Source organism: Sander vitreus, chromosome 6 (assembly GCF_031162955.1).
Source record: "Sander vitreus isolate 19-12246 chromosome 6, sanVit1, whole genome shotgun sequence".
Lineage (NCBI taxonomy): Eukaryota > Metazoa > Chordata > Actinopteri > Perciformes > Percidae > Sander > Sander vitreus.
The window spans coordinates 21,498,368-21,523,711 of record NC_135860.1 but is presented as its reverse complement, the minus strand read 5'-3'; the positions used below and the strand labels follow the sequence as shown (position 1 = coordinate 21,523,711).

Below are 25,344 nucleotides of genomic sequence, written 5' to 3'. Positions count from 1 at the left end.
TCACAATCAAAAATAAGCTTCTACTGTCAGTTCGGCGGTTTACTCCAAAAGTTAGCATGCATTTTTCGGGGTCCAAAACATAATTGCATAACAATACATCAACCTTAGGCGGTAAAGTCTACTGCTAAAAAAGTTTTAAAAGTTGAGAATCATTACAATTTTACAGTAATATCAAATTACGGTGTTTAATACAGACTACCGTCCGTCATTATTTCTATTTCTGTTCAGGTACCAAGCTGGTACCAACATTATACTGATGTTAAATTGTATTGCATTTTACTACCATTTTGTTTCTTATATTTTGCTCACCCCATTCATATCATTGAGGGTAGGTTTATTATTAGAAACACCTCAAAGTGGCCGGGTTGGTTCAGTGGTATAGCAGGCGCACATATACGGAGGTTTATGCCACGACGCAGGGGTCCAGGGTTCGAATCCGACCTGTGACGATTTCCTGCATGTCTTCCCCCTCTCTCTCCCCCCTTTCTCTCCTAGCTGTCCTGTCAAAATTAAAGGCGTAAAAGCCCCAAAAAATAATCTTTAAAAAAAAAGAAAGAAACAACTATAACGTATTACAGTTCAACAGCACTGCAAACTATAGTCTCCAAAATGATCAGTAATTTGAATCAACTCCTTTCTCAAACTGTTAACAAAAACGGAACATTATGACCTTTATGCAGGTCCGATATATTGCAGGGCTGTCGTATTAGACTGGATTCATTTTAGTCGAGTGTATCTAAAAAACTGTGTACCGAGTGTTCAGTAAATCACACTTAAATAATTTCATTTTAAAAGCTGAGACTGGTGGTACAATGAAAAAAATAGATAAAACATAGAAGAGGGATGACTGAAGGCAGTGTCTCAAATAGTGTCATTCTCTGGCCTGAGGCCAGGCGGGGTCGAAGGAAGAGAGAGCAGCCACTGAGCCCTGAGAAGAGCAGAGAAATAATGCATGGTAACTAAAGGTAAGGCACTCATCAAATATTCAAACTGTAGGAGGAGAGCAGAGGAGAGGCAGAGAAAAAGGGAGTGACAAAGAGTTCAGTTAGGCAGGTGAGTTGTAAAAACAGATGGCCACAAGAGTGGTGATAAAGATTTACAAAAAAAGGCACACTTAGACAGAAAAACCAGTGGATAAGAACTGACTCCAATGTCATGCTAGGCCAGTTAATCCCCACTGGCTTCCTACTTTAGCATGGGCCCTTACAGGTTTCACTGGCCTTGCTTTCTGCCAGCATTCAGAGGTAAAAAGGTAAAGGAGGAGGGACACACATTACATAGGGCTACAGGGTAAGGAACTACGCAGACTGCACAACTATTGCATTCTGGACTACGTTAATCTGCATTACAAAAAAATATGGGTAGCTTGTTATCATGTACACTCTTATTATTTAATTTGCATTCATTTGTTAATACATTATCTCTGTCTCAAAACACACAAGAATCCAAGCCTAACAAACTTAATTTCAGGAGGTTATAAATATGCTGTGACATACATACAATTCTAAATACAATTAGGCATTACTGGAACTCACCTCTGGCACTTTGGGCGCTGGTCTGCGCACCACTTTCTCCTCCCAGACTTTCTCCTTGATGAGGACACAGGCCACGTTGAGGGAGCTCAGCAGAGCGTTGGGCTTGAACCCCAAAGTGTGGCCCTCGGGCGACAGCAGCTCCAGGGTGTGCAGTGCTGGATTCAGGTGGTAGCGACTACACAGCTCGACTAGCAGGTCCATCAGCGCCTTACTGCGGGAGGGAGAAAGAGAAGGGGGGGGGGGAGAAAGTGAAAGAGAGGAAGGAAGAGGGTGGAGAGGAAGGAGGACGGGGCAGGTGAGAAGATAGGGTTACGAAGCCTACCTAGCATTAGCTCTGCTAAAGAGAATAGTAATTACTTACATAAAACAAAACAGAGACATACTTATACCTTATGTGCTTAATAGGGATGGCTAATTGATAGACACACAGGATACGATTTTAAACACTGTCTTGATTCCTCCTGTATGAATATTTCTTAGTTATTTTGGAGTTAATGATGACGGGACTTTACGATCTGAAAATGTTCCCTAACCACTGTGAAAACCCACTAAAGCAATCCATATGATGACAAAAAAAAGTTGACTACTTAAAAGTGGTATGGTCACACCTAGATCACTCTTTAGTTACAATACTGACATTGACTGAAAAATGACATGTGTGAAGTGGTAAAAGGTACTAAAAGGTGAACATGAGCCTAAAACCACATTTTGATAAAAATGTTTTTTTGAAAAATACAAGAAACATTAGTATTAACCTGTTCTTAGTCTTACTTTTGCAGGAGAATTGAAAACAAAATGCCTAAAAACAACAACAACAGAAGGCAGGGAAGCCACTTATCATATAATGACGATTTCATTTGTATGGTTTATCTAGACAGAAACTCTAGGGCTGTAAAAAAAGTTAGCGGCATAGAGAAATAATGACAGGCAAATTGCAGAGTACTTGTTGATATGACAAACTACTAATGTCCATTAAGCCACAGGAGAAGTCTGCTTCATTTTTGTGCGTCAATCCTCAGATAAAGAAACCAAGAGACAGCAGCCAATGTTCTCTGGGAACAGCCAGATCAGATGACAGAACTGAGAGAGATACCACTATAAAGGACACCATTGACAATCACTAACACAACATAAACCACAATCTGCAATCAACAGACCCAGTGTCCTCCTCTACAATCACACAATCACTATAAAAAGAAATTATCCAATGTAGTATAAGGTATGTTACATTTAAACCTGTTAACCCCCAAGCATGGTTCACATGGTGTAATTTGTTTCATAAAAGGCATGTTACGTAGCCAAGCATTGTTCATTCTTACTGAACTTTTTTTAAAGATTATTTTTTGGGGGCTTTTCCGCCTTTAATTTGACAGGACAGCTAGGTGAGAAAGGGGAGAGAGAGGGGGAAGACATGCAGGAAATTGTCACAGGTCGGATTTGAACCTTGGACCCCTGCGTTGAAGCATAAACCTCTCAGTAGAGATGTTCCGCCTCCGATATTGCCTGAAACGCTGGTATCGGTATCGGGAAGTACTGGAGTAGTCTGCATCATAAAATTTCCCCACAAGTGACGTTACATGGACATCTGTTTGAGAAGATGCACAAGGCATCTAGATATAACTTTGATTTAGGGAGTTCAGGTTGGGTTAGGGTACATCAAGTTAAGAGCGTAAATTGTCTCCTGATTAAAATGTATGGTGTATCTTGAAGATGTTATTACACATCAATGCACAATTTTGGAAAAGCAAATTGTATACTATAAGGCTACAATATTAGTGTAATACTATTATTCGATCTGTACTTTTACAAAATAAGCATCATTCCTACAATTCTCCTACTAGAGAGCCACAAAAATGTTTTGAACTAAAAAAAATATTTTGAAATATGAGCACAAAACACTGTTTACTGTTTTTACATTATTTTTTAAGTAGGTATTGTTATCTGAATTTGCCTTGTTTAACTGTATCACAATAAATGAATTATTACAGTAAAGGTTGGGGTTGTTGTTGTAACTATTACTTGTTAGCTAATTATGACACATTTGTGTGTTTTTGACACCTTGGCCTTATCTATGACCATATGAACTATCACAGTATAAGGCACTAATGTTGTTACTGAGCAGTGCCAGAAAACAAACATAGCCAATCTGAAGCTCAAATGCAACATACATTTTTTCCCCAAATTGACCTTTGAAAAGGTTACAAAAAAAGTGTAGAAAGTTCCCGTTTTACTACTAGTCAGAAGTAGCACAGAGACGTCAACTGTCTTTTATCCTTGGTTATTAAAATAGCACCTTGTTGTTCTGTACTAGGGAGGCATCCCTGATTTTCTGCCCCAAAGGAGAGGGCCTCATTAGGGGCAGAGAGCATTAGCAGGACAGCCTTTAGTCCGGCAACCCTCTGGGACAAAGCTTGTGCTAAGACTTGGAATGGGATCCCTTGACAAGGCCCCACTGGCACAGCGGCAAACGGGTCTAATACTGTTTGTCTGGTGAGAGGCCAATAAAGGTCACAACATACAGTAAAATAATATGGTTCAGCTAGGCAATAGCTAAGATATAAATAATTTAATGTAGCTATGGATGGATGGACATTTGCAGTCAAACGACACAGTATTCAGGTGCAAGACATTTGGTTACGAGACATTTTACAGCCAAATGCAATATAAAAACAATGCATACTAAACCAAAACCATTGGAAAAGGAGCGCTACATTCAGAGTAAATGTGTGCCCCTCTCTGTCCTCTCACCTGCCATCCTCAGTTACAGAAGTCTGGTATCCCTGTGGTAGGGTTAGCTGTAAATCCACAGTGGGCCTAAGCATGTTCTCCTTGGCGTTCATGCCGGATGTCCCTCCCCCATCAGGTACAGCGTTTCTGAAGATGTGGCGTGGGGCGGGTAGAGGGACCTGTGGCGGAGGGGGGGCACGTGCCTTCATTTTTCTCCTGGGTGATGACAATGGCAAAGACACACAGAGGATAATAATATGAACTATTTAGTTGTTTGTTGTAGTATCCTATGTTGTACTAGGTTTTTCCATGAAGGGCACAGTATGTTAGGAAATAAACAGGCATTCATTTCACATGTTGTATTTGAGTACTATCGCATTTACAATTCATAAATCCATTCGTTATCTGATCCATCAAAAATACATGATGTTTTTTGATTAAGTCAAGTAATCAGTGTATCGCTTCTTTATCAAAACACCTTTTTCATCTGATGCAATTATTTACACATTCTGAGTCACTTTTATCCATTCTTATTAAAACTAATTCAATTATGTAAATCATTTTGGTTCCCCTGAGTGATTTCTTTGTCTTGAGTTCAGATGTAGTTACACAGCACAACAGTCTAATGAAGACAAACCGCTGCCTCAGAAGCAGCCTGAATACCAATGACCTGTTTCTGTTTGTGACAACCTTTCTCTTCACTTCACTCAACACAGATTACATAATGGTCTACAGATATGCTGAGCTGACATCCTTTTGGATCTCAAGATGAACCAGCCCTGATCATCGGTTCCTAACACTCCTCTGAATAATAATTGAATAATTCATAATAACAGCCTTACTTTAACGAAAACAGCTTCCCTCATCAAATCTTATTACATTAATGGGCAGTTTATTTAAAGACATACTCAGACAATGTAACAACAAGTAATACTAAAATGTGAACATTAGGTTGACTGAGTTGCAGCAGTCATGTATTTTGAAACCATCTGATAAAATTTGAATTTTAGCATTCATTTTAGCATCAGCTGTTTTTGTTGCATCAAAAACGACTTAAAGCAGCAATATTTAGAGAGTCATAAGGTATTTGGTTAGCTCAGGTGCATACTGTACCATGCATAAATTAAATCTGTTAATAAGATAACATAAAAACAGATAAGAATGCTAACCACACTCAAACCACAGCTCCTATGGGTGGAGATGTGGCAGATGTCAATGACATGCTGGCGACGAGATGCCGCTATATGCACATTTGACTTCGGCTCAACCTAAACTGTACTTAGCCTGACAGAGACAGCTGATTAGACAAAAATCAAACACTTCATTCTGCTAACAATGACACCAGCTATTCTATAGCACATATTTCAGTATGCACTCCCTCCCTGTCTTCAGAGCACAAATATTAGCCTTAGATAGCAAAAGAAAAACTCACGTCAAAAAAACGTCCTTGTGTTGATTAAGTGTTCCAAAGGTGTTCTATATATCAGGCTGTTTATAAATCCAGTTCCAATGATTAGGCACACTCTCATAGAGAATGTGTGTGTGTGTGTGTGTTGAATCCAGTGGTGTATTATGCAGTATCCTTCAAGGTACTCCTGCCCAGTGTAAAGGCTACGCGAACGTAGCACAGTGAGTGGACTCTAACCTGGCTAAAGTTAACCATTAACAGCTAAGTCGGATATCAACAAACTCTTACCCACAAGACCCATATAGTGTCACTGACTTATTATGCAATGCAGAAAGCGGTTTTCTGTGGATACATCATGGCACAGCACAGGTTTGACAGCATTAATCATAGTTTAGTCAGGAGTCTAATAACAGTGCATTTTTTATTACTAACAAGGTACTCTGACTAAAAGTGCATTTAAAAATATACCATTTACTCACAAGAAATAAAGAGAAGAAAATTATTTTTCCGAGAAGCTTAGAGACCTGTAAAAGTATGAGATTTGTGAAATGTTCTGGTGAGTCTGTGTTTTCGAAGGTAAACAGAACAAGGCTCTGTGGAACTGTGGGACTGGGCCCCGGCCAGGCTTAACACAGTCAGCTAGTATCCTTCTCTCCCTCTCGCTTGCTGTTTGTCTCAGCATAACATTTCCCTCTGCCTCTCTCTCTTTCCCTCTTTCTAACATGCACAAAGACTCCTTTAGAAAAAGCCTCGTCTCCCACAGAGTTAGAATGAGCGAGCGTAAACGGAGAGAGAAAGAGTGAGAGAGTAAAGGAGTGGCAGGGAACGAAAAGCAGGAAACCCTGCTCCGGCACAGGGGGGCAGTAAGTGCTGTGCTGCTACAGGGAATGAGTTACAAACGGGCTCTCGCGCACACACACACACACACACACACACACACACACACACACGGTTACTAATGGACCTTTCAGAACCACTCAGTTCTTTTCACTTGACTAAACAGCATTAACAAGCATTTCACTATGCTCTTTTACGTCCTTGTTTAGGCTTGAGATGTTTGAAACAAATAGATGCTGAATTCATCTCAAACAGCCGAAGGGGCTGTAGACTCGTGAGGTCTCAAATCATCCAGGACAACATGTGAGCAGCTATACAGTACAACAAAGTGAACAAAGCACACTGCAAATTTGGAGTCCACAGTTTAGATAAAACATAATACAACAAAGAATAGCCTTTTGGTTAACTTATTTGATGGTAACATACACTAAAATCATCCTAGTCTCCCCAGTATATAATTTACACAGCATTTCATGCTAATACTGGCATACAATATATAAATAATGTAAAAGCTTGCATTGTTAAAAAGTAGCATTATTTTCTGAACATTACAGCTGAGTTGTGCATATCTTCCATCAGTCGCTACTCGCTACACTCAATGCTAATACAAAAATGTAGTCCCTGCAAGTAAAAAAAGGATGTATGCATTACATTGAATGTAAATTTGATGTATCCTATATTCCCCAGCAAAGAGAGGTTATTGAAATGATGCTCAAACAAAGATAAAGAGTATTTGTGGAAAGTAGTGTAGAAGCCGCTGTAAATATCCTCAGTGCATTCTCACTTCTGAGATAATGCTGGTTGCCAGCTATTATTGAACATGATACAGTATAATAGTGTTAATGGTGGAGAATAATCTAGCAGCAAGACATGCTTGATTCAGGTGTATATGATGTCATTCTTAATGGAATAAACTGCAGGTCAATTTCCAAAACCCTGAGTGTGTCTTTAAGTCAGTGATACTCACAGTCTGGCTGGTGATTATAAGTGGGAAGGCTTTGATGCCGTCTTAACCCAATCAGACTGACATACAAAGGTTTAGACTAAATAAATGTCTGCATGTCTGCGTCTGCCTAAGTGCATTTACAGTGAGTGTGTGTACGTAAGGCAAAATCCTCTCTGACCCAAATACAACCATGCTCACTCCTGATCAAGGCACTTAGGTGTGTCTGAGTACGACTGTGATGTGTGTTTGTGCAAAGACACAGATCAGTGTGAATACAGGGGAAAATGAAAACTGCACACATTCAAAACGGTCCCACAGAGAGATGGAAAAGGAGTCAGAAGATTTCAGGATGTAAGCAAAAATGAGTTGCTCTTCAAATTACAGGTTTGTTGAGATCACTGCACCGCTGCGTGTGTACAATACCAACCCATGAGCGTCACAGTCAGATTGCTGTTGTGAGTTGACAAGTTAAATCACATAACACTGCTCAGACACACTGGAGACAACCTTGAGTATTTTGCTGAGGAAAGAAGTAACTGTCGGTGTATTTATCCCAGCCGTGGAAACATGGCCTAAAAAGTTCCCACACTGGAAGGTCTTATACAAATAATGGAATATATTAGTTTATGCTCTGAACTGTGCTGTGACAGCACAACCCCCACCAAAACAAATTCCATTCACAAGTGGTCTGTTCTGCTTTCCCCACTGCCTTCTAATCTTCTCTTGAGCATTAAAACTAATAATACAGATATATATTTAATTATTGTGTGTTTGATATTTGACTCACTTTCTTAAGGATTTAATCAGCAATTCCAGTAAGGTATGACCAATGGTCAGTCAGTATGTTACTGATACCTACAATGCAATGATATAGAATGCTACAAATGGGACTGCATGTGAAAAACAGACAGACAGACAGACAGACAGACAGACAGACAGACAGGTCCACTCTGAACAACAAAGTCTGCTGTGGATATAAATGGAGTAAATTAAACTATAATTTAAGGCAGCAGACAGTGCCACACTGACTCATGAAGTCAGTAAGTCAGTCAGAGAGACAGTAACTATGATAGACAGCCAGACAGAGAAATAGACATCCCGTCAGATGAGAGTCTGTTCAATGTCAGACAATAGGATCACTGAAACAATGAGCCACTATCCTCTAATGAAGACAACCAACTGGGAATGGAACAGATTAATTGCCAAAAACACAGGGCCGACTGACCTACATTCTATATGACATGCTTTTTTGCATTCTGAGAATATAAACAATGGATGAACCCAAACGTCATATATATATATAAGGATTGGTGTTAAAATACACACATCCAATTACATTGTTTGAGTAACAAACACTGTAAATGACAAGATTTCAACTGTAGTGACAAGTAAAAAGATTCTACCAAAGGCTGGCTGTCTTCAACACACACAAACACAGGCCACATTATTGCCTTTCCAACCTTTTCCAAAAGCTAGGAGCAGACTGGCGTTTCAGATATATTCTTTCCTGTCAAACAGATGTGCAGCTCTATATTCAAAGCAGTTGGTAAATTCCTTAAACTTTGAAGTTACCCTTGTGGAACTTTACTGAGCATCTTTACCTGCATCAGATGATTATGTTTGAATTCGATTTTTAATGCTCCATTATGTCATAGAATATTATTTGGGCGCTGCATCAGTAGTCAACAAAGTAAGCATGTGCCACTTCAAGACCACACCCACCCAATTACGTGAAAGCACAAACACTTATATGTGAGCACACTTGAGTGTTAACCTCCTGTTCTGCATTGGACACAATGAGAATGATACACATCCAGGACCCTGAGCCACTCCCCTCACACTCACATACACTGTCATGCTACCTAGCAAGCATACCCCTCTGGGTGTCATGGTGTCCCCATGGCAACCTTTATTTACACCACTTGACTGCAGAAGAGAGCATACCTCCGTTTAGTAGCAGCTGTCGATTTTGGGTGCAACGCACACAATGACCCAGAGAAAGAGAAGCAGAAATGACCAAGGACAGAAAGCAAGGGGACGATAGAAAGAGAGGCTGAAAGACTGACATATGAGCTCAGTAAAGCATATGTTTACAGTTGCTAGGCACACAACTACCTAATTCAGCATATGCCTGGATGCTCATATTACCAGCCATGTGGTTAAAAAAAACGACCCCACTGCAATGCCAAGTAAACTGGCTCAATGATAAAGATAGTCTGACTAGTGGAATAGTATGAAACCATGGTGAACATCACCCATGTGCCCACGTGTAAGTACATGTGTCCGTGTGCACGTGCATGAGATCATCAAAGGCTCCACAGCGCTACTAGAGGTCTAAAGCTCCATAGTGAACCTTTAACAACGCTGCATATTTAGGTAGCCTACAGCCTACATTCAGTACATATGGATGGCATGTATGGTGTAGGAGACAAGATTACATTTACACAGGTGATACATGAACTGACCTGCTGAGTCTGACTTTGACAAACACCCTTCCACAAAAATGGTTTTAACTAGGGCTGTCCAAATGAACGTGATAATAACGAGTTAACACAAATTCCTTTAAACGCCACAAATTTTTTTTGAAGCGCGTTTAACGCAGGCCTTGGGCTGCTCAGTAGTTTGGGAAATCAGGAAGCGATGCAGCAGTAATGTTGTGAATGGGTAGCAGAAACAAACCTTGAGCAGAAATGGATAAAGAAAAGGGTCTTTTGAATGGCAAGTTGTGTTTCAAAGCCCTCTGAGGTTATTCTGAAGGAATATCCTAGAGAGAATGTGTCATTGTTTTGGATTGTTGCAATAACAATAAACATGTGCATAAAGCAAGCATACAGTATGTGTCAGCTCCCATGTTGATAAGAGCATTAAAAAGTCGAAAAATATCTTTTTTAAAGAAAAAGAAAATGTGTGGCCATCATGTGATATATCGCGTCTAAATGTTTAAATCGATTGACAGCCCTAGTTTTAACATAACTCATCACATAACTTTCTAAAATCAATAAAAGGTCCTAAAGTTATACAGGTTTGACCTAATGCTTCATTTACACCAAAATTCACTGCAGGGTCCAACAATGTATCTCACAGTATGTGCCCATTTTTCCATGTTAGTTTACATATGTAGTAACTGTCTTACCTACCTCATTTTAGAGGTTAACTATTATTGTAGTTCATGAAAGTCCTATACTGTCCTTGTTTTATCAATTTACCCAATAATAACAAATGCAATAATTTCACTGTGTTTGCATACAAAACTGCAGCTGTATTACATAATCTATTTAACCTGAATCACAAAATTGTCTGAAGGCTCTGGTAGACTTAAGGAAAATCCAAACTCTTTGTTTGTATCAATGGAGAAACAGTTAGGCTGTTTGTAACCTTGTTCACCTGATTATCAAGTGACGACATCTCTACCACTTTTAAAACAAGCTGGTTAGAGCTCAGCTCCATCTGTTCAACAGGAGTGCAGAGCCAGTTAACAGTAACATAATAACCCAAGGGAGATACAAAGAGACAACACCACACCTCAGGTGCTATATTAATTGTTACTCATTGGGATCAATTAGGTTGCTTACACTCCTTCCAGTTATTTGAAGATATTTACGTTGATGTATTGCAATGACCTCAGGTTAAGTCAGCAACCGGTGATCATGAAGTGTCTGTTTCACACCTACTTAAAGGAGAGAAATCCATTTAATGTTACAGCACCCCGCCCCATCCTCCCCTCCCGTCCTCTGAAGAAATGTAGTCATCTTGTCCACTTGTGACCAGTGACACAGAGGCATGCGGTGACAGTTTAACACGAGACATGTTGCAAGACAACAATAATTCTCCAAAAATAACAGATGGAAAAAGCATGGCTATCTTCCCTTTGGAGACCTTGACCAAATATGATTGACACTTCTTTGCCAAAAAAGTTTTCACATTGTTTCCTTAAAATCTCAGTCATCTCCAGCCATCCTTTATTGACTGAGGAGTGTAAAATCAGGCCACTCTGCACTCAAATAGTGAGATAATTCCTTTTGCATCCCCTATTTAACAGTTGAGCAAGCAAGTGTGCAAGCCTGTGTGTTTCCTAAGGAATACATATTCTAACTTCATAATTAATCTCATCATGGGAGATAAATACAAGCATTTACAGCGTAAGTATTGTTTTTAGGTGCAACCAGATATGAGTTGTGGTGCACTGTGCACCAGCTCAAGCAGACATAAAGCTTGTGGGTGGCAAACAAACAGGCAGAGGCCCACAGTTGAGGAAGAACAGAGGGAAGGAGGGTTAATGAAGGTTGGTAAGAGGGAGGCATGAGGGAATCTCAGGTGCCCATACAAAGCCCCATATTGCTGGAGAGCAACAATAAAGGGAATAGAAAAGGCTAGATGGGTGGAGTCGAACATGAGGGAAGAAAGGGAGGAGAGATGGAATGTAAAAAGCAAAACAGCAGGAAATAATAATTAGCTCCCTATTCCCTAAGCTGCTTGTTCAATTAAAGAGAGCTCCTGCTGGAGAAACAAGAAGAAAAACACTTGTATAACAGATATTGTTGTTTTTTAGCAGACAGGCACAGTTTATAAGCACCCTCAGGACCCTTTGATTTGAAAGAAATATAACACAAATCCGTGGAAAGCTACAGAATAATTATGTCTAAAATATCTTCAATGAGGTATTCACCACTGAATCCAGCTTTTGCAGAAAATGGCCACAAATAACATCTATTTTTTTTTTTTTTGCATAGGCTTGCTTTTTTAACCATACAGCCATGCCACCATGATTTCGTAAATAAATGACATCTGTTGCTGATTACTGACATGGTGGCACAAAGTTGATAGCTATACTTTGTTCTCTCTATAATCGAGACAGCAGTGGCGCTAAAGGGTTTAACGCTTGCAAAACCATCACAACTTGTCCAAGAGAAAGTGCACTCTGCCACCTCTGCCTTATCAGGCGATACCACTGATATGGCACGTCAGATAGTGTTAGAGGAGCCCATCCAATCTGTGCACACACACACATGCCGTCCGTCTGTCTTCCTCTTTGACAAACCCGCATACCACAGTGACTAACATATGACTGCAGTCTTCCAGAAATAAATCTGAGCAGCCCGTACCAGCTGCATAATAACAGTACAGACAGATACGCTGTACTACAGATACTTGAGACTGATACACACTTGAGACTGATACACAAGGGCAAACATTGCTGTTAAAAAGCGTCTGCCAAAGCTTTCTTTCACCAAGGAGAGAGGTTGGCAAACAGCAGGAAAAAAAGGGTGGATAATGTAGCGGGGCCTAAGGAGACCAAAAATCTATAAATACAGCCAGTCTAGATGTCTCAAATGTTTCCGATGTATCATGGCATGGCTTAGGAGTAAATACATTTAGAGTGCTTGTACTGCTCTGATTTGTGCACAGACCAAGGACCCATTAATTAATCCTACTGTGCCTGTCCTTAAAACAGACACCTACTTTGAGCATTAACCACACGAGACGTTGCTGTAATTGTTAATGACATACACATTAGTCCAATAGATTGTGAATAAGGGTAGCACTTTCAGCCCTTAATTAAGATGTTAACTACATTATCTCATGTGTTCAGCATGTTCCCGAGGACTAAATCATACAGAAAAAAGGCTTAATTTATTTATTATTATTCATAACTTATGGTTATTAAGTTGTATCAGTCAGTTGTGTGCTATATTTCTACTACACACTGACTCCTCATTAAAACCATAAATTAAGCAATGGATAAAGTGTAGCCTTTGCTTTTGATCTAAAATGTTCAGTGTGTACTTTGGTCAAGCTTCTATCCGTGCAGAACAAGCTTGTGGAAGCATTGCATCCACACCCTCTCTATTTAAAACAGGACGGCCTGCAAAGTGAATGCAGATATACTGTGCCCCTGCCAACAACGCATAGCCTTAAATACCCTCTCTCTTGCCTCTCAGTTTTCACAGGAGTCAAATTTAAAAATAACCCTAAATATCCAGATGTGACCACAAACACTAAAACGTGTTCCTCTTTGCTAAAAAGTAAATACAGTATAGCCTTCAAGAAAGAGAAAAAATTGGGAACTCCCTTAGTCAGCTTGGCTGAGCGAGTGGCTGACCGCATGAACCTTAAACTTCTAAATAGAGAAGATTTTGTGAAGAATAGGGTGGGGAGCTTGTGTCTGGATCGGTCTCAAAATCTCCCATCATTTGAGACACCAGCGGGAAAAGACACAGCACTAGGGGATAACATTATCTTACAATACCTAGTCTCTCTCTGAGAGTACTAGGCTATTTTAAGAAACTGTACTGACTGACAGACACACACATGGCATTCAAATTACGATGCAAAGGGTGAGATTGACATTTTAGTCCAGCGGGCACAGCTTCACATTAATGAGAATGTACACTGCAGCTAGCAACTGGTGTTGATATTCCTCTATATACAGTGCTCATGAAGTGTACACAGGAAAACAGGACAGTTGGTAGCCAATAATTATCTCTGGGTGTGTGCTGAGGATAAACGGACAGTTATTTGTAACCCCATACTGTATTTATCTTTAAAATCTGCAAGCCTGGTCTTCCTGTGGGTGAGTTTTAAAACTGAATAGACACCGATGAGGCTAACACAAACAACAGATGCATTTAAAATAAAATGTGTGACCTAACAGTGAGGCAGATGGCAACACAAATCCGTTGAGAGTGGCATGGCTTTTTTATTTTTCTATTCTTTGTACTTCAGTGACTAATCATCACTGGGGACTGAACCAAGGTTCTGACGTCACACATGATTGTGTCTCCAGAAAAGACAGAAAACTTCTATAAGGCTTAGTAAAACACTTTAAAGATACAGTAAAAAACACAACTGAGGGATGCTGTGAATTTAGAGTTTATTGGAGCAGTTCAGTTCTCTCTTAATTGTTCCTCCACTTATTTATTTTGTTGCTTCCTTATTACTTCTGTGGGAGTGGATAATTAAGAGCATGTACCAAAACCACATTAAACAGAGGCTTCTGGACTACAATTCACTCAACACACAAACAAGCATATAGGCAGGCAGACACACACACACACACACACACACACACACACACACACACACACACACACACACACACAGATCAAGCCCAGACGTGTAGGTAGAGGAAAAAACCAGTGTGCTAATTAAGACTTTTGTGTATGGTGCAGACTTTAGAGAGGACTATACCTACTCTAGTCTAAATGCAATTACCATACAAGATGCTCCAACTCAGACCAAACATTTATTGAGGAGCAGGTTCAAGTTAGAGGCTTTTCATGTGCCACAAATATACTGTATTAAAAAAAGGAGTTCAATTAAAGTGTGAAGGCTCTGACACACCAACCCGACAGCCGACAGAAAAGGCAGTCGGACTGATCAGTCGGCTCCCCGACGTCAAAAAAGTGCCTCGGAACACAACGAAGTGACGCCGACTTGAGCGCACGTTCTACGCGTGCGCGAGACATGATACGTCTCCATAACAACAGGCGGCACTAATCTGTATTGTCGCCCAAAAAAATGACGGAACATCTCTCTAGACCTAATAAACACAGAGCATGCTGTCGTCAGTCATTGTTTTCATCAGAGAGTGTTGATAGTAGTCAAGAAGGATCGTTGTTGTCATTACTCGCTGAATAGAAGAAAATACGATGGCTAGTAATAAGAACATACTGGCGTTGTCAGCTCCAGTTTTCTCGTGCACTGACTCGCTAGTCAAGGGCTAGCAGTCCACCAATCAGATTGGTCATTGAGTCTGACTGCCCACTGGCCGTCAAATCGGCCAAAATGAACGCCGACGGCTCCTCCGATTGACGACGGCATGAAACACACCGAACAGACTCGAGTCACCGACCTCGCCAGACTGTCCGACGGCCGATAATCGGGTTGGTGCGTCAGCGCCTTTAAAGTGTTTTTAATGAAATTCATTTTGCCTCAGGTGTGGAAGCAAGCTGCCAGATATTGGGCCAGATTTTGGATAATCTTGATCTCAGTACGCTGTGAGAAATCAGTAGGCTACTCATTTAGTCCCTGGGAGGGGTGGAAGTTGCCTTTTGTTTTCCATGCTTAATGACAGGTTTATAAAGCTCAGAACTACGACTTAGGCTACCTTTCCACCACTCCTGAAGAACACACACGGGCTTTCTAAACCCTGACACACATTCTCACACGCGCTGCTCAGATTTCAATGGCCAGGTACAAACGGTATCTTCCCTCAAAAGAGCTGTCTCTTTCGAAATCATTTGTCTGCTTAGTGGCCGTGCTGTGTGTGTGTGTGTGTGTGTGTGTGTGTGTGTGTATGTGTGTGTGTGTGTATGAGCTTGAGTGTGTTCATGTAGTTTTTATGAGCTGTGTTTCTTTGGGACCAGGCTATGTAGTAAAGTAGCTACTCCCTGTGTAATGATGAAAGAGAGATCACAGCACAAAGGGAGTTGTCATGGTAATTTACATGGACAGAAATGTCACACGCTGACCGGATATAAAGGCATTTTGGGTCCACTGACCAGTCTGCTTTGTAATTTGGCCAAAAAGCTCTTGAGTGTCCGTAATCACTGTTTTTAAGAGTATCTGGTTAAAGTGACCTTTACTTGAAGGATCAGAGGAGAAATAGACCGAACCTTAATTCAACTCATCAACACTCACACAGGATCACACCCTACTCGTGTTGCCACTGAAGAACACCCGTGTTTTGCTGTATATACGTAGCACCCATGTAGCTCATAATTATGCTAAAGCAGGATCATACGTGGTCAGTGAGCTGCTCACAACACATAAACATCAAAACTGTAACTTACTGTTAAAGGTTCCAGATAAAACAGTTTGGAAAAGAAGTTCAACTGTGTCCATAGTAACTAGGCAGGGTGTGACACCAGAGGGTGGGGGGTGGGAGAGGGTTTTTGTTCTTGTTCAATAGTATTTGTCTGTTCTGTATGTTCAAAAATACAAAAACAATAAAAAGTTGATCTAAAAAAAAAAAACTATGTCCATAGTAATCGACATAGCAAATTGTTAATGATTGAGGTCACAGAAGGCTATAGTGCCGTCTTTTATTTCTTACAATTCTATGAGAAATTGTTAAGAATTACCAGATAAGTTAACACAAGTTTACTCACTACTAAACTACTATACTTTTTAAACATCCAGTAAACATGCATAAAACATAAAAATACATTATCTCATCCAAATGCGTTCAATAAACACTGGATAAACCTTACCTTGGACATACAATACCCCCCTACCTTCCCTCACACTCATAAAAGAAAGTGAAAGAACCCACAGCACACCCCCCCCATATTGCACTTAATTCTACCCAGACTGCACATTTCCCATTAAATCATGCTGTGATCAATAACGTATGTATTGCACAATGCCCAAATGCACAATGCCTATCAAATAAAAAAATATTGCACCAATTCCCTACCAGATATTGCACATCCTACAGTCATAATGGTGAGTACCACAAATGTTACCTATGCTACAACTCAGCACACACACATCTTATCTGTTATTATTCAGTAATTTGATTGAAAGCGGCACACACGACAATTTATATCTGTTCAGCTTGCAGTTTGGTAACCTGTAGCTCCTGCCTGACAGCATCAGCTCATACTCACTATTCAAGACGTGATTTGGGTCGTGGGTGATTTTAAGACCGTGTCTCCTCACCGCCTCCTCGAAGATCTAGAAGAGCTGGCCAATTATTTTTCGAGCCCTTTTAATCAAGTTTTGGAGCTGCGATTTTAGTTTAAGATTTAAAAAAAAAAAAAAAAACTTACATCTATGTATCACAATAACATCTGAAAGGCCAGGAGCTGTTTACCTCAGACATACAACTGCAATGAATGTAGGCTACTGTATAGACATTGTTCTCAACACTAGCGTATTTAGGTATTCCAAACATCACTGCTGGACCATATTGTCCTCACAGCTGATGTTGTGATGAAAGGACCAGAGACACAAGCTCCAGCCACACCCCAAACAACACAATTAAAAGCAAAACGTAAACAGCACCTGCAGTTGCTGTTGTTGTTCCACCAGCAACAAGCCATGCCAGTTTCTCTCCACTAGCAACCAACACTGTATGCTTTGCTCCGAAGCTGTTCATACTTATTGTCTGTGAGTGGCAGAGAAATAGTAGGTAAACAGAGCAGGCTGGTCTGGCTGCTAGAACACTCTCTGTGTTGTCAGTACTGACTAGCTACAAATGCTTTTTAAGTGTTGGTCATGGGGCTGCAACTCAGTGTAGCCTAAATAATTCCACAGTAAGTTGCTTTATTGAGCACTGAAACGACTGTTATCAAGAAAAACAGTTAGTAACTCACAAATAAGCGTAGGCTATAAGTATACGTTTCCTATAAATATTATTTTGTAAAATAGCATATGTCACGAGAAACTTGAGAACCCCAGACTAGTGATATTGTTTTTTGGACTGACGCGATGGACTGCGTGATTAATACAAAGGACTAGCTAATGCACCGTTAAATTTGGTCAAGCCCGTTAGGTTTTTGTTGAAATTAGATTAATTATCTAGAAAGTTCGTTAAGTTACGCAAACCGTCAGATGAAGAATTTAAACGTCGAAGTCATTTGATTAGGCAACTTATTTTTGAAGGACTTACCCTAAAGGCGGTTTTGAGGACTCAGTCATTGCAGTGATTACAATATCCAACTTCAGATGATAGCGGTGGCGGCACTCGAGCTGGACTTCCAAAACCCGCTGTTGCTCTTAAACTCGGTGGATATCCATTGTGCTATCACCTGCGAGTTAGCAGATTCAATTTAAATTAATTTGCTGTCGTGGGGTTTCCTAACACATCTCAACCATTAAAACAGTTTGTATTTTGTTAGAAAATAACAACTTAGTATTTTCTATTACAGGTCCAGCAAGTGACACACAGTGCGCAGTGATGACAGTCCAGTGGGACCTGAAGCACAAATACCGCAAAAGTCAATGCTAACTACGACACAAACATTTAAAAATGTTCAGTATTTTAAGTCCAACTTACTTTAGTCAAAACGGTCACACTGCCTAATTATCATGGACTGAGTTACTTGTCAAATTCATTTGATATAATTTTCGTAGTCTCCACGGCTGATTTTCCCCTTCCCTCGAGCATGGTCAAGACAACTGAATTGGTAAATTAAACATCCGGTATGGCGTTTCAAAATGAAAAGATTGTAAACGAAATCTCATTTAATGAGGAACTTTTTTCTTTCTCCTTTTGTATAAGCCAAGCCTATATACCGTACATATGCGGGATATAAAATTCTTAAGAGCACACTTAGTAAACTGATGGGGTGACAGGTGCAGAGGGTGATTTTATAGTAACAAGGGCCACGCCTCCTGAGAACGTCCACTCTTTTATTTAGAAAGAAATGCTACATGATTTCCGGTCTTTTGAAGCTGCGTTTGACTACCTTGACGCAGCTCTCTCTAGCCCGCCTTCGTCAGCATATCTCACGTCAATCAAGCGCCAGCTGGGAAGCGACGGCATGAATATACAGAGATCCACAAACAAAAAGTCAATAACATTATGCTTCAGAGCTGAAAAAATAGTTAAATATGTATAAGTTAAGAGACATTGTTGTTAATAATAATAATAATAATAATAATAATAATAATAATAATAATAATAATAATAATAATAATAATAATATTATAATTAGTTATTGTTGTTGGTTGTTGTTGCACGTCGGGATGTTTATAACTATAAGTTTGAGTGGTAATTTGAAAAAGCTTCTAGGCCTATGCATAGAATTCAAATCATTCTCCCGGCAGGTTTCTCCTAGCATGCTTTGTGCTATCTTGCCCATGCAACACAACACCTCCCCTGCACAACTAAGGTATGATTCTCCACCACAAGAGGTCACTCATAGACCACTCCACGACCTTACTGCAATCTGTTAGGGTGCTCTACATGGGGTTGGATATTGGATAGTCAGCGGAGAAAAAGCATTATTATAATGATAATAATAACAAAAAGAAGAAGAGCAATATGTAGCCTAAAATAGGACACAGTCACACATCATCAAGAAAGGGTAGCCCTGTCACTTTAATTGACTGGAACATGCAATCACTCCCTGATTAATGGTCAAACGCTTTTATTATTGTATACTGAACTATGACTAAATCTTAATTATTATTGCTCTGATTGTATTAAAGATGTCTACATTACAAAGTGGTAAAAAAGAGCCATATTTCTGACTATAATCAGTTGGTCAACCCATTCATGCGTAGGCTACATTTCTTCAAATAGACCTACTCAAACTTTTCACTTTTTTTAGACTATTATTTTATGTGGTAAAAATTATTTGAATCCTTAAGAAAAATAATTGGATGTAGGTGAAAGTCTGACATGCTTGGGACCATATGAGTACATGCTTTGTTTTTTTAGTTGCCAGTGTGGTATTTTGGCTGTCTGAAGATAAAGCATGTACTGTCAACTGTGTACCTCTGATAAGGATCTTGTTAGGGACTTACAGGAAACGACAGCTGCACTTTTGTTTCTGTGCTGCTTATTAATAAGGGAGGGCTGGCTTTCAGACAGTTAGTTCATCACTGTACATTTGAGGACTTTGTATCCATAAAGATCCGGACAGAGAATTAAAAAGCTCTGAAGTGCTGCCACAGACTACCTGATAGGAAAAGGCATCTCTGAGATACGTATCACAATGTCAGGTGAATGCAATCTAACAACTGTACATGTTTTGCATGTGTAGTCAATGTATTATTGACTTGTTGAAGAAATATTTGTGCGGGATCATTTGTAATGCTTAATACATTGCTGTCAGTTTTATGTTGTTGTTTTTTTCACTTAAATGCGAATGCTGTAATGCAACTTCATCATTTCTTTAGGTTCCCATATGGATTTTTAGTAAACAGTCTTGAGATTACTTTTATTTTATTATGTTACAATTGCTTGTGAAAACTAAGAAATATAAAATATAAAAAGTTATCAAAGTGTTCTTTATACTATTTGTATTCGTCAAACAAATAGCCTTCAAACAACAGTTTAAAGTATATAAAATCTTAAGTTACTTGATTACCATTTCAAAACTTAAAAATATACAGTATATCTAAAATAACTGTATATGGGGAACACAACTATGATGATGATGCAACCTCATATGAGCAACTGGACACCAGTTGTCCAGTTGCTCTATAAGAACTATGAATTTAAGTTCTTTTTTATACATAGTTTATATTATTTTGTCCACCCCTTGTAGATTAATGCGTCATCCTGATAAATATTTCCAACAAGGGAGTGCATGAGGTGTGAAGACCAGCAGGGGGCATACTAACCTCTAATATCAATTGACTTTGATGGTTTATTCACCCAAATGACAAATGATCATATACTTTCTATCTGTGCAGTTAGTTTTGGTTTTATTTGCAGGCAGGTCAATTCATTTTACTCATATGGTTTTGAGATATCCATGTGTAAGATTTCTGCATTTATACCAGCACAGTAGAGTTAAATGGAATTTAGTTTGTGGTGCTCACAGCATTAAAAAATGACAATTAGCAGTAACTAAACAGTGGCCCCAATGAATTATCACGGACCCCACGGTGAACAGCTGTTTTGGAACTACTTCCTGCCAAAAAAAAAAAAAAAAGTCCCTATGAAAATTGTCAACATGATGCAGTAGTTAAAACTACTAGCTAAAAATTGTTAATGACATTTTTCAATGCTGTGCACACCAAAAACTAAATCCCACTTACCTCCACTAACGGCATGTGTTTACATGCAACCTGGTCCTTTTAATGTACAGTAGGCTATAGTATTTCCTAATGTGCAGGAATTACATCTAAAATAAGGTTAGATGCTGTAAATGTTGAAATTAAAATTTTCTGTCCACAGATGAAGGAGAACATGCAACCACAATTGCAGATTATTCATCATATTATGATAAAGAACTTCCGGACTTTGCTCCTTGCAGCAACACAGATTTGAAGGCATTTGGCAAGGTGTTTCTGCCCACTCTCTATAGCTTGGTTTTCATCCTCGGCTTCCTAGGTATGTGTGTGTGTGTGTGTGTGTGTGTGTGTGTGTGTGTGTGTGTGTGTGTGTGTGTGTGTGTGTGTGTGTGTGTGTGTGTGCGTGCGTGAGAGAGTCAGTAGGCTAAAGGAGACCATTACTTTACATATGATGCTCAGTAATATCACATATTTAACATGTCATTTCCTCCATATCTCAAGGCAATGGCCTAGTGGTGTGTGTCTTGGTGAAGCATCGCAACCAGACCAACTTGACAGACATCTGCCTCTTCAACCTGGCTCTCTCCGACCTCCTCTTTGTCCTCACGCTACCTTTCTACTCTCACTACTCTGTGGTCCGTCAATGGACTTTTGGAGACTTTATGTGCCGTTTCACCTCTGGCTCCCATAACACTGGGTTCTTCAGCAGCATCTTCTTCATGATTGTCATGACGCTGGACCGCTACGTTGTCATCATGCACACTCAAAAGGTGGCCCGGTATCGCACTGTGAGGTTAAGCATCGCTATGACCGTGTTCGTCTGGATGCTGAGCTTGTGTGTCTCTCTACCGGTTATTATCTTCACAAAGGTGACAAATGACTCCCAAGAGCAGACTTGTAGCTACGTCCCAAACGATGCCTGGAAGAGTTATCACACCTTGACAATTAATGTATTGGGTCTCATGATTCCCTTGCTGGTGATGATAGTTTGCTACTCCAGGATCATCCCCATACTGGTGAACATGAGGAGTGCAAAGAAGCACCGCGTCGTCAAGCTGATCGTCTCTATAGTGATGGCCTTTTTCATATTCTGGGCCCCATATAACATTTCCCTTTTATTGATGTTTCTGAAATCTGAAGGTGTATTGCCAACAAATTGCAACATGGAATCAAATTTAAGGCTGTCAGTAACAGTGACTGAGACCTTTGCTTACACTCACTGCTGCCTGAACCCCATCATATACGCCTTTGTGGGACAAAAGTTCATGAAACGAGCCTTGCAGCTGTTGAGGAAATGGATGCCTGGGATTTTCCTTCCCTCCAACAGAGATCTGTCAGATAGCTCATACAGGAAAAGCTCAAATGTGTCCAGGTCCTCTGATGTCACCTCCAATCTCATGCTGTAGGAGGTGGAGGGCAGATTATGTTGTATATATTATGCGTTATGGACATCACCTGCAGAGTTGACATCTTTGATCCGGGTAGCCTTGTTATTAAGGCTACTACTGCCGAGCATGTTATCCTTATACATGTTGCATGATTTGTTTTGTCACTTCCAGTTTCCACCTATGACAGTGTTATTCATCAGTATTGTTTTACAGTGCCTGCCCCTGTACATATTATCTTTAGACCTTTTTGGTTGTATTTGCATTTTGAATTTGCACTGGAATATTTGGTTTGGACCATAAGATGCCAGATGTGTAGGCTCATTAGGTGTGATCTGATGAGCATCATTATCTTCTATATGATCTCAGGTATTTTACAAATGCCATGCAGTGTCCCTCCTTTTCCTGCTGAACATTGACTGAAACCATGAGCCTCTTGTTTGTGACACCTTGTAACCACAAAGTTTGTTTATCTGTGCCAGATGTGTTTAAAACGTTCACACATTAGTTGATGAGCCTGCAAGATAAAGAAAAAAATGATACGGTATGGGAAAGCTATAGCTTTTGATATGATATATGGCATACCATTTTTAGAGAAACAATGTAGTCTTTTACAACATGGAATTGTTTTGTTTTCACATTCCTTGTGGAAAAAGCTTTTCATTCAAATGTTTGATGATGAATCAAAGCCACAAAGTGAAACTAACACAGGGTTATGTAGCACCTTTCGCACATTCAAACGTCATCATTCATCATGGATTTAAATCTGTTGATGTTGAAGTTTGGCTCATCATACACAACTGAAAGTTTTGATATTTTCTCGATACAGTATTTTGCAAATTTGCATCTAGTGTTTACAGTAATATGTTCTTCTTTTGTCTTGGTTATTTTACTGCCATTTCAGATGTTATTTGCACAAAATACAGTACATGTGTTCACATGTCAGCTTTACGCTTAATGCCCTTTTAAGCTTTTTTGTTCATGTTATGATTGGCTGTAGTGATTTAGTTTGCCAGTGAAGGTTATTAAAGTTTTACATCTCTTCTCCTATCTAAGAGTACCAAACAATGATAATGTTATATCGTGCTCATTTGAGAAATATGCATTCCTCTAACATTTAGCTGAGAAGATACATTAAAGGCATACTATGTAACTTTCCCTCTTCAGTCCCCCTACAGGTTGTCTCATTGGAACTACAGCCACGCGAGCTGTAGTTCCAATAAGACAACCTGTAGGGGGACCGAAGAGGGAAAGGTTACATAGTATGCCTTTAAAAGAGATATGTTAAAAAAAGGGTAATTTAAGTTAGTCACCATTTAAATCATTTCTTAGGAAATGTCTTCTTAGTGGTCTATTAGTACCATGATAAAGGCAGATTGTTCTATTGTGAGGGCCAGTAGTTGAGGAAAAAAAGCACTGAATAGATTTCTTTAGACATAAACATATTAAAGTATACAGTATAGTTACAGCTTTTTTTGATTGCTAAACGACAGAGGTCACAACTGAAGCCGCATGTGCAAAACTTCTAACTACAGTCTGCACTACCAACAGCCACCTGAGCTAAACAGTTCACATCACCTGCTAAACTCATTCCAAACAAGACAACTCTTCACACATCTCAAAACTCAGTGCAGCGAAACACTATGAACAATCCTCATCGAGACAACACACACTGTCACTCAGAACACACTGAGTAAAAACACCAATACAGAAATTAGAAACCTTTAATCTTTACAGTTTAAATAATCAGAATCAGCTTTATTGGCCAGGTTTGCGTAGACAAACAAGGAATTTGACTCTGGTAATCTTTGCTCTCAAAGTACAACACTTAACATATTAAGAATAAAAAACAGAGTTGACGGTAAGAATACAAAGAAAATAGTGTACAGTATAACAATACAATAGAATTTACAATTTTACAAAAAAATATACAAAAGAGAGGGAAGGAATAGTGCAATATCGGTCAATAGACTGAGATTTTAGGATTTAAATATGAGTACAGTGCAAGGAAGATCAGTGCAATGGTTATATATTAATAACAATATTGTAATTATAGGATTGTAATAGACATGAGGTAGATGAGCAGAACAGTGGTGGTTGACTTTGTTCAGTGTAAGGGTGGGGGGGGGGCTATTTCTGAGTGTTCAACAGAGTGACTGCTTGGGGAAAGAAACTGTCTCTGTGTCGGCTGGTTTTGGCGAACAGTGCCCTGTATCGCCTACCAGAGGGAAGGAGGTTGAACAGTTTGTGACCAGGATGTGAGGGGTCTGCAGAGATTTTTGCTGCCCTTTTCCGGACCCTGGACCGGTACAGGTCCTGGATGGAAGGAAGGTCAGTTCCAATGATCCTCTCTGCAGCTTGAATTGGCCGTTACAGTCTGGCCCTTTCCCGTTTGGTGGCTGACCCAAACCAGACAGTGATGGAGGTGCAGATGACAGATTGAATGATGGCTGAGTAGAACGTGGTCAGCAGCTCCTTAGGCAGATTAAACTTCCTTAGCTGTCACAGGAAGTATAACCTCTGCTGGGCCTATTTCTGGACACAGTCAATGTGGGGAGACCATTTTAGGTCCTGTGAGATGGTTGATCCCAGGAACCTAAAGGAATCCACAGTGGCCACTGTGTCGTTCTGATTAATTTGAGTGATTTAAGCAAATCAGTATTTTAAGAGTAAAATTCTTTCACAAGATTTTTGTTATTTTATTACATACACATTTTTTTAGGTAAACAAGAAGGAATGAAAACCAGAAGTTTGCTTCAATAGATATATATTTTATTTTGTCCCTAGTAATGTACATTAACACTGATAAAA

At 39.7% G+C, this 25,344-nt stretch overlaps 2 protein-coding genes across 6 annotated transcripts in view; one reads left to right on the top strand and one right to left on the bottom strand.

Annotated features, from left to right (window-relative positions):
* The window catches only part of cobl (cordon-bleu WH2 repeat protein), a 57,542-nt gene extending 38,984 nt beyond the window's left edge, over positions 1 to 18,558 (bottom strand). For all 5 annotated transcript variants that reach the window (XM_078253430.1, XM_078253431.1, XM_078253435.1 and 2 more), the window contains exons 1-4: positions 18,456 to 18,558; positions 18,069 to 18,207; positions 4,284 to 4,478; positions 1,536 to 1,746 (exon numbers count right to left, since the gene is read on the bottom strand). In XM_078253430.1, coding sequence (XP_078109556.1) covers positions 1,536 to 1,746; positions 4,284 to 4,478; positions 18,069 to 18,097 — 435 coding nt within the window. In that variant the 5' untranslated portion in view covers positions 18,098 to 18,207; positions 18,456 to 18,558. The remainder of the gene's footprint in view (positions 1 to 1,535; positions 1,747 to 4,283; positions 4,479 to 18,068; positions 18,208 to 18,455) is intronic.
* A 1,424-nt stretch (positions 18,559 to 19,982) lies between these two features.
* LOC144519909 (C-C chemokine receptor type 1-like) lies at positions 19,983 to 23,583 on the top strand. The gene is made up of 3 exons (XM_078253429.1): positions 19,983 to 20,128; positions 21,312 to 21,467; positions 21,650 to 23,583. Exons 1-3 carry the CDS (start codon positions 20,122 to 20,124, stop codon positions 22,552 to 22,554), a joined length of 1,068 nt encoding a protein of 355 aa, XP_078109555.1. The 5' UTR covers positions 19,983 to 20,121; the 3' UTR covers positions 22,555 to 23,583.
* Positions 23,584 to 25,344: the final 1,761 nt, after the last annotated feature.